Below are 11066 nucleotides of genomic sequence, written 5' to 3'. Positions count from 1 at the left end.
GGGACTTCCTTTGTGGGAGAGACAGACACTGGTGCGCGTGCCAGAGCACTGCCTCATCAGTGATGTTAGTACATGCTGGAGCTCCACGTGTGCCATGCTCAAGCGCTGGGTGGAGCAGAAAAAAGCCCTGATCCATGACACAAGGATTTTTCAGGCTAAGAAATTGATCACCGATGATGAGTGGGAGATCCTTTCCCAGACTGTGGAGGTTCTTGCGCCCTTCAAGACCTTCACAGCCATGCTCTCATCTGACACAGCAAGTTTGGGTTTGGTCTTCCTCATGGCCCGCAACACCCATGATGTAATGGCCCACTTTCTAGATTGTGACCAAGGTTGTGCAGATGTTGTTCCAGTGGTGTGTGGGCTTGTACAAAGGCTCCAGAGAACTCTCAATGACTGCTTTGGGCCCCTCTGCAAACAGCCCACATACCTGATAGCAACCATGTGTGTTCCCCTTATCAAGGACAGGATTGCAGAGAGGGAGTAGAACCTCACTGAATGGTGTGAGCTGCTCAATGGGAGGGTTGTGCAGCAGATGTCCAAAGAGGCAAGGGTGTCAGCTGGTACGGGGGGGAGGGGAAGCAGCATGGCAACTGCTCCTTCCCAACCTGTCCCTGCAGTCAGCCTCTGCCCTGAGACCCCACCCCAAAGAGGCATGAGTTGGATTTCTTGCTGGGTGCAGCCTGATTCTTCCTCTGGGAATGTGAGGAACATGACAGAACACTATGCCTGCATTTGTGAGGGCTTACTGTGGGCAGCCCCAGGAGCCACAGAGCACCTGTCTGGTAAGGTTCTGGACCACACTGGACTTGGCCAGTTCTCTCTCACATGACCCAGACCTTCCTGTCATGCCCTCTGATGAGCATCCAGAGTGAGGGCATTTTCGCATGTGGGCAACATTGTCTGTGCGCATTGCTCCTACCTGGTGCCCAAAAAAGTTCACTTCAAAGGCTTTCATGAAATATATGTAACCAAATGGATCCAGAATGAGCCCCAGTGAAATGCTTGTTTTTGGAGAAAATTCTTCCTCAGTGGCTACATACAAAACATAATCATGATGTAAATATTGTGCAAACCAGTAAAACAAGCAAAATTGTGTCAACTTACCTTGAGTGAATACAGTGTTTTTCTTATACCTCCAATCCTACTGTTACCTAAACAAACCATATATAATTTTATAGTCATTCATATTACCTCTAAGAAAGAATTATGAACCTTAAAAATAATACATAAATAACATAGTTTCTCAATACATACCTACAAATCATTCAATTGTAGTACATGGGGGACCATGAACTATGCCTACATTGGTCCCAAGACTGCCTGAAATTGACCATAGTTAAATGCTACCTATTTATCCTGAAACATCTCTTAAAGGGAACTGTCCCCGAAAAAGCCACCCTCAGATCATGAACTTACCATTACAAAATTTATTTTAAAAAATCACAATTCCATATTGTTATTCAGTCCAGCCAGTGTCAAATTATCCAACTGGAAAATCAACTACGCTTCTCTGTATAACCGTTTTTTCATAACGCCCATCTTTGCAAATTGAAAGTCCATCTTCAGTTCCAGACCAATGAAACATAATTGTTCAGCTATATGTTTTTTTCTGTGAAATAATTAACCCATGTAGCATCCTGTACCTCATTATGGATTCTGGATATGTGTTCCAAAACACGTACTTTTAGATGTGTGGAATGCCCACGTATAGCAACCCACGTGGACATTACACAATTTATTATATTTGCAGAGTTGAAATTAATAAGCAATTCTTAACTATTATTTTTTGCAGGTCAGTGGTGGGAGGATGGAGGGGAGAGCCTGTGATTATTGAAACACAGATTCAGCACTCAGTCCAGCCAGAGCTTCTCCACTAGGGCAGTAAGGGTTGGTGCGTGCACTGATCCAGCTGAGAAAGGAGAGGGATCAAGTCCATATTTCATGACCTTGCTTTCTGAGGCTTGCCCAGGGCAAATTGATTGTCTTTTTGCATGCCATTGCCAGACATCATGGTGGATTTGTTCTGCTGCTGCTGGGCAGGTTGGGCAATATGCTTCTGCGGTGTTGGAGTGTGTAGTCATATGGATAGGCCTTGCTAGGGTGATGTATCTGTCCAGTATCTTCTATGTTGTGGTTCTGAGATGGTCTAAACAAGACGTAGTGTATGCTTACTTGCAATGCCTCTCCTGGGGTGCCCCCTAAGTGCCCAGTGAGTTTTGTGAAACTTCACATTTCAGGGAAAGGCTTTGCAAATTTGAAGCCTCTAGTTGGCTTAGGGTTTGTTTTGTCCTCTCCTGAATCCATGAGCAACAACTACCCAGCACTTCTCCCAAATCCTCTGCTCATGTTGGAATGCAGCCACTTAACTGTCGAATACTTACTTTCCCTTTCCCCCAATTCTGGAGGGATTTTTTCCAGGGAAAGGTTAATCTGTGAACAATATCTCTGGATTTTTATTTCCAAAATATTGTTCTGGAGTGCCCTTAATGCATCCCAGGTTTTTGAGATAATATGGTTTGCTTAATGCCCATTTTGATCTATTTGGAAGTGTTCTGGAGGTATTTTTGCGCCAAAAATGTTAATAAGTGCACAATATTTCCGTGTTTGGATTTCCAAATTATTGTTCTGGAGTGCCTTAAACGTGTCTCACTGTTTTTTGTGGTACTATTATTTGTTTAATGCTTGTTCCGGCCTGTTTTGGGGTATTCCAAAGGCATTTTGGCCTGTAAAGGGTTAATAATGGTGTGAGAGTTCCACTTTTTCATTTCTATAATATTGTTCTTGAGTGTATATAATGCATACTGGTTTTGTTTTTTTTGTTTTTGCAGTACTGTTGTTGTTTAATGCCCATTCCAGCCTATTCTGGAGACATTTTGGTCAAGAACAGATTGATAAAGATGTGCGAATTCTGCTTTTTCATTTCTAAATTGTTCTCCTGTGTCTGTAATTCATCCCGCTGTTTTTTGCAGTACTCGTTAATTCAGGGGTGATCCAGAGGAATTAATAAAGCGGCGAGTTACACTTCTTTTCTAAAATATTGTTCTTTAGTGTTTGTAATACATCCCACTGGCTTTTGTGATACTCTTGTTTAATGCCCGTTCCGTTTTTTACTCTGTCCCTTTTATAACACTGGACCACTCTGCAGGATTGTCGTAGACTAACTCCATTGCAAGTCGTTCCCCCCAACAGCGATACGGGGGATAATTCCAGATTGCAGTTATGTCGTATATTACTTTCAACCCGGCCCCGCATACCCAAGACCCCCACAATATAGGGATGCTTATGTTGTTTTTTTAATCGAATAAAAATCTCATACGTATCTTTCTAATATATAAGCGCAGAGCAGAGACTTTTGATTCCTGCCTGTTGAGCGAACGAGAGACTGTGCTGCGCTGCCCAATCACCGCTACATGGATTCCCGCCCGCCCGCCAAGCTGCTGCCACTTTTAATCCCGGAAGTAAGGGAAAGTACGGGATCAAAAACAAAACTTCCCTCCAAACAATGGCAATGACTGTCTAGGACTCGGGCCTCTAATTCTATGGATCGAGCCTTCGCTCAAACCCAGCGCCGTAAAACCGGAAACGTCACATCCGTCTGGGCTGGCGGTGATTGGCCAGCTTCGGGAAACCACCAAGATGCTTCGGCTAGAACGCCCTCTCGGCGGCGGGCACGCTTGAAGGACTGCTGGCTGCCGGTGTCCTCTTCTTCCTGCCGTTTCCTGCAGCTCCCGCCATGGCCATGTTGCCCACGGGGCGGCTGGGGGTCGCGCTCCGCCTTCTGCTGCGGTATGAGGAGCCGGAGGGAGCGGGAGGGCCCCAAGGAGGGCTAGAGGTCACCCTGGGCTGGGACTCCCACGTGAGCCGTAGGCCGAGTGAAATCCCCACAGCCCGTGTGGCACCATCCTCATCATCGGAGGAGCGCCCATCGCCGCAGCCTTTGGGCAGTAGCATGCTATAAAAGACCAATGGCTTCGGCTAGCTTCATGTGCCTGACCCCGGGATGCCTGCCTTTTTTGAGGCGTGCATGACCTTCTTGCTTTTAATAAGTGCACCTCTGCATATTGCTTTAGTATCCAATATGCTTTGGATGTCTAGATTACTCTTATATTTCAGGCGGGGGGTGTTGAAAGGTAAATGCATGGAGCACCAACTAATTTCATGGCTGAGATGATCTTTATGTTAGGAACTTCCTTGTTCATACATCACAAATGCTATTGCAGGTCTGTTGATGAGCCAGCAGGCGATTTCTGATGGACTACCTAAGACCTTCCATTTGCTTGTAGTACTGTAAGGAAAGCTAGTGGTGGACTTTTAAAACCTTCATTTATACCCTACTTTCCCCCAGACCCAAAATGACTTACAACATCCATTCTCCATATTACCATTCCAGCACCTCTGTGAGGTAGGTTAGTCAGAGTGTATAACTGGCCCAAGATCACGGAGCAAGTTTCCACAAGAGAGTGGGGATTTGACCCTCATTGTCCTAGTCTGACACTGTTAGACCCTACTGGATCTGCTGGATTTTGCTCTGAGCCATGAAACTACTTTGCTCTTAAATAGGAGTGTGTGTTTATGTTCAGCTTACACAGTCATTGTACCTACTGTTGGGAGATTTCTACTGTCTACTTTTGTATTTTATAATGTATTGATGGAGGTACAGTAAAAATAGTATGTCATGCATGAATGAATGCAATTTTTCCTCTTTGCCATCACATTTTTATTTTTTCCTTCCTTTTGTGATCAGGGCAACATATATGATTCCATCCTTCTCCATTTTATTGGAGAAGGATTATTCAATGAAATGTTATTATTAACACTTCATTGGGTTTTTATCCCAATGTGTATCTTCTAGTGTGAAGCAAACCCCTCTCTGCCTCATACTAGGATAGTTTCTTTTTTCAGCTATCTGAAAATGCCTTCTAGCTCTGGGTAATTTTTCAAACTGGATTTTAAAACTGCAGCTTCATCTTTGTTGGGAGTTGGAGTCTCTGTCCCCTCCATAACATTTGCTGTTACTCTCATTGTCTTGGGGCCATAGACTACTTAAGGCAGTAGTCTATGGCCCTCTGAATCTGTATGCATTCACTGCACTAACATATTTGTCTTGGGATGTGTAAGACTCCATTTTTTCCTTTGATGTAGGCAGCGCCAATCACGAGCCTGTGCTGTAAGGATGCTGAATGCTACATGCTCACAGCAAAGTGAAGCCCTGGCAAGTCCTCCTCTGGACACTGCCCCCAAAGAATACTCACCCAAGATTCAGCAACTAGTTCAGGATATTGCTAGCCTGACCCTGCTGGAGATCTCTGACCTCAATGATCTGCTGAAGGTACAGTATTTGCATGATGAGTAGAGGGCTGCCTTATCAAGGAAAGACAATATATGTAGAGAGGAGGCAGTAGGAAAGCAGTTCACACTATTGATCTGTAGAGGAAATGGGTATGTAGGTTAGGGATGGGGTGGAGTAACTTTCCTGGCCTCTTGAGTATAAGGGACACGTGAAGAATGGTCTGATCCTGTTTCTGCTTTTTCAGAAAACCTTGAAGATCCAAGACCTGGGACTTATGCCAATGGCAGGGATGATGCCTTCAGCGCAACCTGCAACCTTGGTAAGAGATCAGCCTTGTAACTTGTCATTCCTTTGGGTTGAATAGCAGTTACCCCAGGCTGGCAACTTGCACTTAATGCAAAGGAACATGCCAGAATTGTCCTTAGTTTGAAAACTGCCTGCAAGCCCCTCAGCACCATATTGTAAGAACACAGCACTATGACAATCGCTCATTGCCCCTTCAAGAGGAAGAAGCAGAGCCCAGGATGATTACTGTTGACTAGTGATTAGCATAGACAGCAGCAAGTAGCTTTTAAAGGGAGAAGCAGAGCTGTTGCACAATGTTACAGTGATGGCAGCATTAGGGACGGATGAAAGATTCATGATGGGGGGGGGGGAAAGGCCTGTGAGACCTTTTAATCAACTTTTTCCAATGGAAAATGAGGAAATTTTGGAGGGCACTGTCAAAATAAATCTTTGCAGCAATTAATGTGCTCTTATGTGTTTAATGATTTACATTATTAAAGAGTTATTTTCAATGTTATAAAATCTAGCTTAATATCCATACAAACTGGTAGTCCTCCCCATTTTGTCCCTGAGTTTCTATCCATATAATAGACTTTCTTTGCTTACTACTCAGTTTATTTTATATTTTCAGCTTCCTGTTTTTTTACTACTTCTCAGAAGCCAGAAAGCAAAGACACGTGTTAAAGTAGCGATTTGCATCTCTGGCTCAAATATTCGGTATACTTTCAGTTTTTCTTAAGGAAAATGGGGTGTTTATACTTTTAAATTTCATAAGTGTACCAAAAAGTAAATTTTATAATTTATTATTATTATTTATTTATTTATTTATTTATTTTATTTATTTCCCTCCACTCCCAAATGGCTCGTGGCGGGTTACAGTGTCTTAAAACCCCATTAAAACTCCCATTAAAAGACTCAAAAACATCACAGCATGGCGGCACAATAATAAAATCCCCTTCCTACCCCCCTTCCTAAAAAAGGGGGGGTGGAGGAGAAGGAGGTCAACGGTGTTCAAGAAGAAGCCCAGGAGAGAGCAGTTGATGTACCACAGCATAATATATAAATATTAAATATAATAATAAAATTTATAAAATAAGTTTTATAAATAAATGTTGCCATTTATGCTATTAAATCACTAAAATAAGTTTAGGTTTGATAGGAGAATAAGTATAGCATATATTTCCATTTTTTCTGAAAAGGGGGGGGGTCCATGGCTTCAGAATATCCAGAAATCCCAGAGAATGTGTTTTAGCTGCTGTTTCTGGTATCACAGTCCTTTTGATGCTTTTATTTTACCAATAAGACCAATCGTAGGTTATACCAATCCGTAGAAGCTTTTCTTTTAAAATGTGCTTTAAAAATACTTGGGTCCATTTTAACACATTCTTGCCAGTGGGTTCTGGTGGAATGTAGATGGTTCAGCGTCAGGGTGCCTTGAGATAGTGAGCAGTTAGCCATCCAAAATAACTAAGCCAAAATATGATGTATGAATACAAGGGAAGAAAACTGCTTTACTGCAGGAGGATAATCCTTGAAACGGGCTTGCTGGAATGCAGTTTTGTCCTTCTGTTCCTTGTATTCTACATACCTTGACACATAGAATCATAGAATAATAGAGTTGGAAGGGACCTTATGGGTCATCTAGTCCAACCCTCTGCACTATGCTCATCCACTGTAACCTGCCACCTCCTTGAACTGTCACAGAATCAGCCTCTCTGTCAGATGGCTATCCAGCCTCTGTTTACAAATCTCCAAAGATGAAGAACCCCACCACCTCCCGAAGACACATACTACCTCAGAGTCCTAAGCTCTTCCCATGAATCCAGAAAGTAAACCTTTGACAAAGAAGTGCAAGAAACATCAATTTTTCAGTACAGAGATCCCAGTTGTGTGACTAGCCAAAGTAGCAACCAAATTATGCAGAAAGTGACTGTAGAAACTACATTCAGCAGAGCATCAGTCTTATTCCTAGTCCCTGAAATTATGAGGGCACTGGTGAGAGAGCACCTTAGGGCCACGGTTACCTGTGACCCACAACCCTAAACCCAAAGCAAGCAGTTTTAGTGTCTGAAGAGTAACAAACTCTTACACACCATTACAGTATCTCCAACCTTGGTCATAGTATGGTCAAAACAAGCCAACCTATACTGTCCATCTAAGTCATGTTATATGTGTGTGAAGGGTCTTCAAATCACAGCCAATTTATGGTGACCCATAGGGTTTTCAAGGCAAAAGATGTTCAGAGGAGGTTTGCTATTGCCTGCCTCTATATCATAATCCTGGTATTCTTTGATGGTCTCCCATCTAAATACTGACCAGGGCTAACAGACCTTAGCTTCTGAGATCTGATGACATCAAATTAGCTTGGGCTAATCTTGACCTGATCTCAAGACTGATCCTGCCCTTAGAACCAAGCTATTACCACCATGGTCCAAACAAGCCAATCTATGTTGTCCGGCTATCTCACCCAGAATTAGATTATGAATGATGGATGGCATTAATAAGAGGCAACTTCTTTGTTTCTGCAAAGATCTTCATTGCCCAACCTGGTGAGAGAGTAGCTTAGGGCCACAGTTACCTGTGATTTGCAACCTTAATTAAGCTGCTCCTCCTAGCATCACATTGTCCAGCAATCCCACACATATACAAAAGAAGCAGTAATTAAAGGCAGGCCAAAATCTAATCCTGGCTGTTATTTGGCTCTGACCTGAGCAAACATGATCCCTCTGACTGCCAAAGTTCCTTGAACTCTCTGGGATGAGAGGGGAAGAGAAGTTACACCTGCAGATGGTGAATGAAATTTTCTGCCCTCCCCAGCCAGCAGAGGATGAAGATCTCCCCAAAAAACCAGAGAAGGTCATTTTCACTGTCAAGTTAACTGAGATGAAGGCTGCAGAGAAAGTGAAGCTCATCAAGGAAGTGAAGAACTGTATGCAAGGCCTGAACCTTGTCCAGGTAAGAAAATAGTTTCCTTGCTTATCTGATAAAGGCCTAAAGAAGACAAGGCGGTTTCTGCATACGGTGCACACACGACAAATAAGCAGAATGTGCTCCCAAAATAGCCAGGCCCTCATGGTGTGTTTAATGGATCTGCAGATGCTTCTCTGCAACTTATTTGACAGACTGGTGAGACCTAGGTTTGAATCCCTGTTCTGCCATTAAGTTCACTGAGTGGCCAGTCATTCTTTCTCATCCCAAGGTATTCTGCAGAGTTATTGGGATGATAAACTGCAGTAGGGGAGAACAATGTATGGCTTGCTGATATTGAAAAACAGGCAGGATTTTTAAAATACTGAATGCCCATGCTAGCCCTCTTGTTACTACTCATTCTAGACAAGCCTTTCTCAACTTTTTTACCATTGAGAACCCCCTGAAAAATTCTTCAGGATTTAAGAAACCCCAGAAGTGACTCAATCGTGCAGAATATAGTTGGGAAGCATAGCTGTATACATGCCCACCTGAGGCCCCTTCCTGTCCCACCCTCTCCAGGGTCATCATTGGCCACGGGGGGGGGGGCAAGTTGACCATATATGATCATATCACCCAATAAATGTTTAACCAATTTGAAATATATATTAAAAATTAATTAACTCACACCCATTCAGGAACCTCTTCCAGGACTGCCAAGAAACCCTTGTTGAGAAAGCTTGCTCTAGACACATGGGGGCAGCAAACTCCAAAGAGAGGGAGAAACTGAACTAAGGCATGTTACTGTGAAGGCAATCTGAGGGGGCAGTTTGGCATGCGTTCTCTTGCGTTGAAACTGGTGAAAAATGAATTAGCATTCTAGAAATAGTAACAGTGAGTTAAGCAAGAGCCCTTATGAATTGTTGTACTCCAAAAAGGCATTTCTGTGGGCATTTGATTGATCAGAACTGACCCTCAGACTAATGTCCAGATCAAAGGGTTACTGTGGGAGAGGAGCAGTCCAGTTAACATGTTCCTTGTGGGATTCCACAAGGTGTGATATTCTCCCCTATGCTATTTAACATCTTTATGTGCCTGGCCCAGCTAGTTCGGAGCTTTGGACCGGGAGAGTTAAGGGCTCTGATGGAGCTTACCCAGTTCTGCATAGCCTGCAAGATGGAGCTCTTCTGCCAGGCCTTTGGTTGAGGCCAGGATAGAAAGAACTGCCCCTCCTCCAATATCCCGCTTTACATCTTTTCCTGGGTGCATAGCAGTTGGCAACGGGTTTGAGCAGTGCAGGTTGAGGAGTGGTTGGAAGGGGTTCTTTATTGTTGTTTTATAATGATAATTAATAATCATAATTATTATTATTTTTGTATGTATCCAGAACCCATTTAGTTTATGTTTGTATATAATAGATATGAAGGCAATATCTACAAAATAAATTGGAATAGTTATAACCAAAAATATTACATTTTTGTACCAGCCAATTTTTCTAGTTTGGATTATTCCTTTTGGCCAGCCTTCTTTTGTACCATGGGCTTAGCTGGCTAGGAGCTGCAGCACATAAATTAAATTAATAATAAATAAATAAACTTCCAGTGGGCAATATAGATGATGTCATTTCAGCTTAAGAATTGCCTGTCCTGGAGGCCACTCTTTTCTGGGTGTGGAATAAAGGGAATATTTGGAAACATCAGGAGCAGGCAGTGTCTCAAGACCAGCATTTTCCTTTTCTGTTAGTCAACTAAGTTGTTCTTCATCTCTGGCAGGCAAAGAAGTTGGTAGAATCTCTTCCTCAAGAGATCAAGGCAAGCATCACGAAGGATGAAGCGGAGAAAATCAAAGCTGCCCTAGAGGCAGCAGGAGGGACTGTGGTTCTGGAATAACTGGTTCACTCTCATTGTCAAAGGACTACAGCAGAACAGAGGCTAGCCTTCTGATCAGTTTTGCCCACTCTTGGCTTTTATTGCCTGCTGACAGGTGGGTGGTGCTGTGCAATCCCAGGAAGCTGTGCCCAGCCGTGTTTCCTCTGCAGTGGAGCGTTTCTGCTGGGATAGTCCAGTCTGTGGTGAATGCCTTTGTACCACAAGGTTTGCTCTTTGTACCAGCATTGCAAAGAACTGAGTAAAAAGAATATATGTGGGAGAACACCTTGGAATAAGTGATGTGTCAGGACGCTTTTTTTCATGTGCCATGTCCTCCTCCCCAGTTTGCATGTATTAATGTTCATAACTCACCACAGGCGTTTGCCGAGGAGCTCTTGATAGCATTCAAGAGGACTACCTTAGGTTGCCATTGCTAATAGGATTTACTTGGAGATGGATGGCTCAAGCCTGAACGAGGCATTGTATCAAAAAGGAGAGAGTCCAGCCGATTGCTCCCAATAAGCAATTTTATCGAAGATAGAGCAATGCTTGCATCTCAGGACTTTTGCTAAGACTAACTATCCAGAATCCATTATTCTGTTTTAACCTCCAACCCCCAAGCTCCCTCCGCCTGCCCATTTGGGTGGGAAACTCTTTAGATGTCACCTTGCCAACCAGATGACAAAACATAGCCAGCACCTCCTGCTCCAAGC

General features: G+C 43.3%; 1 protein-coding gene across 1 annotated transcript; it reads left to right on the top strand.

Annotated features, from left to right (window-relative positions):
- Positions 1–3609: 3609 nt before the first annotated feature.
- MRPL12 (mitochondrial ribosomal protein L12) lies at positions 3610–10649 on the top strand. The gene is made up of 5 exons (XM_077328089.1): positions 3610–3789; positions 5146–5332; positions 5538–5612; positions 8396–8533; positions 10258–10649. The coding sequence occupies exons 1-5, from the start codon at positions 3737–3739 to the stop codon at positions 10372–10374; spliced, it is 570 nt and encodes a 189-aa protein (XP_077184204.1). The 5' UTR covers positions 3610–3736; the 3' UTR covers positions 10375–10649.
- The last annotated feature ends 417 nt before the right edge of the window (positions 10650–11066 follow it).

The sequence above is a fragment of the Paroedura picta genome, chromosome 3 (genome assembly GCF_049243985.1).
Source record: "Paroedura picta isolate Pp20150507F chromosome 3, Ppicta_v3.0, whole genome shotgun sequence".
Lineage (NCBI taxonomy): Eukaryota > Metazoa > Chordata > Lepidosauria > Squamata > Gekkonidae > Paroedura > Paroedura picta.
The sequence above is the reverse complement of the archived record's forward strand: the minus strand, read 5'-3'. Positions and strand labels throughout refer to the sequence as shown.

What these genes read in the sequence shown, in the direction of transcription:
- MRPL12 (XM_077328089.1), top strand. Translation starts at nt 3,737, where the DNA reads ATGGCCATGTTGCCCACGGGGCGGCTGGGGGTCGCGCTCCGCCTTCTG. An exon ending in ACCTCAATGATCTGCTGAAG is followed by an intron (nt 5,333 to 5,537) that starts GTACAGTATTTG and finishes CTGCTTTTTCAG; the next exon opens with AAAACCTTGAAGATCCAAGA. An exon ending in AAGGCCTGAACCTTGTCCAG is followed by an intron (nt 8,534 to 10,257) that starts GTAAGAAAATAG and finishes CATCTCTGGCAG; the next exon opens with GCAAAGAAGTTGGTAGAATC.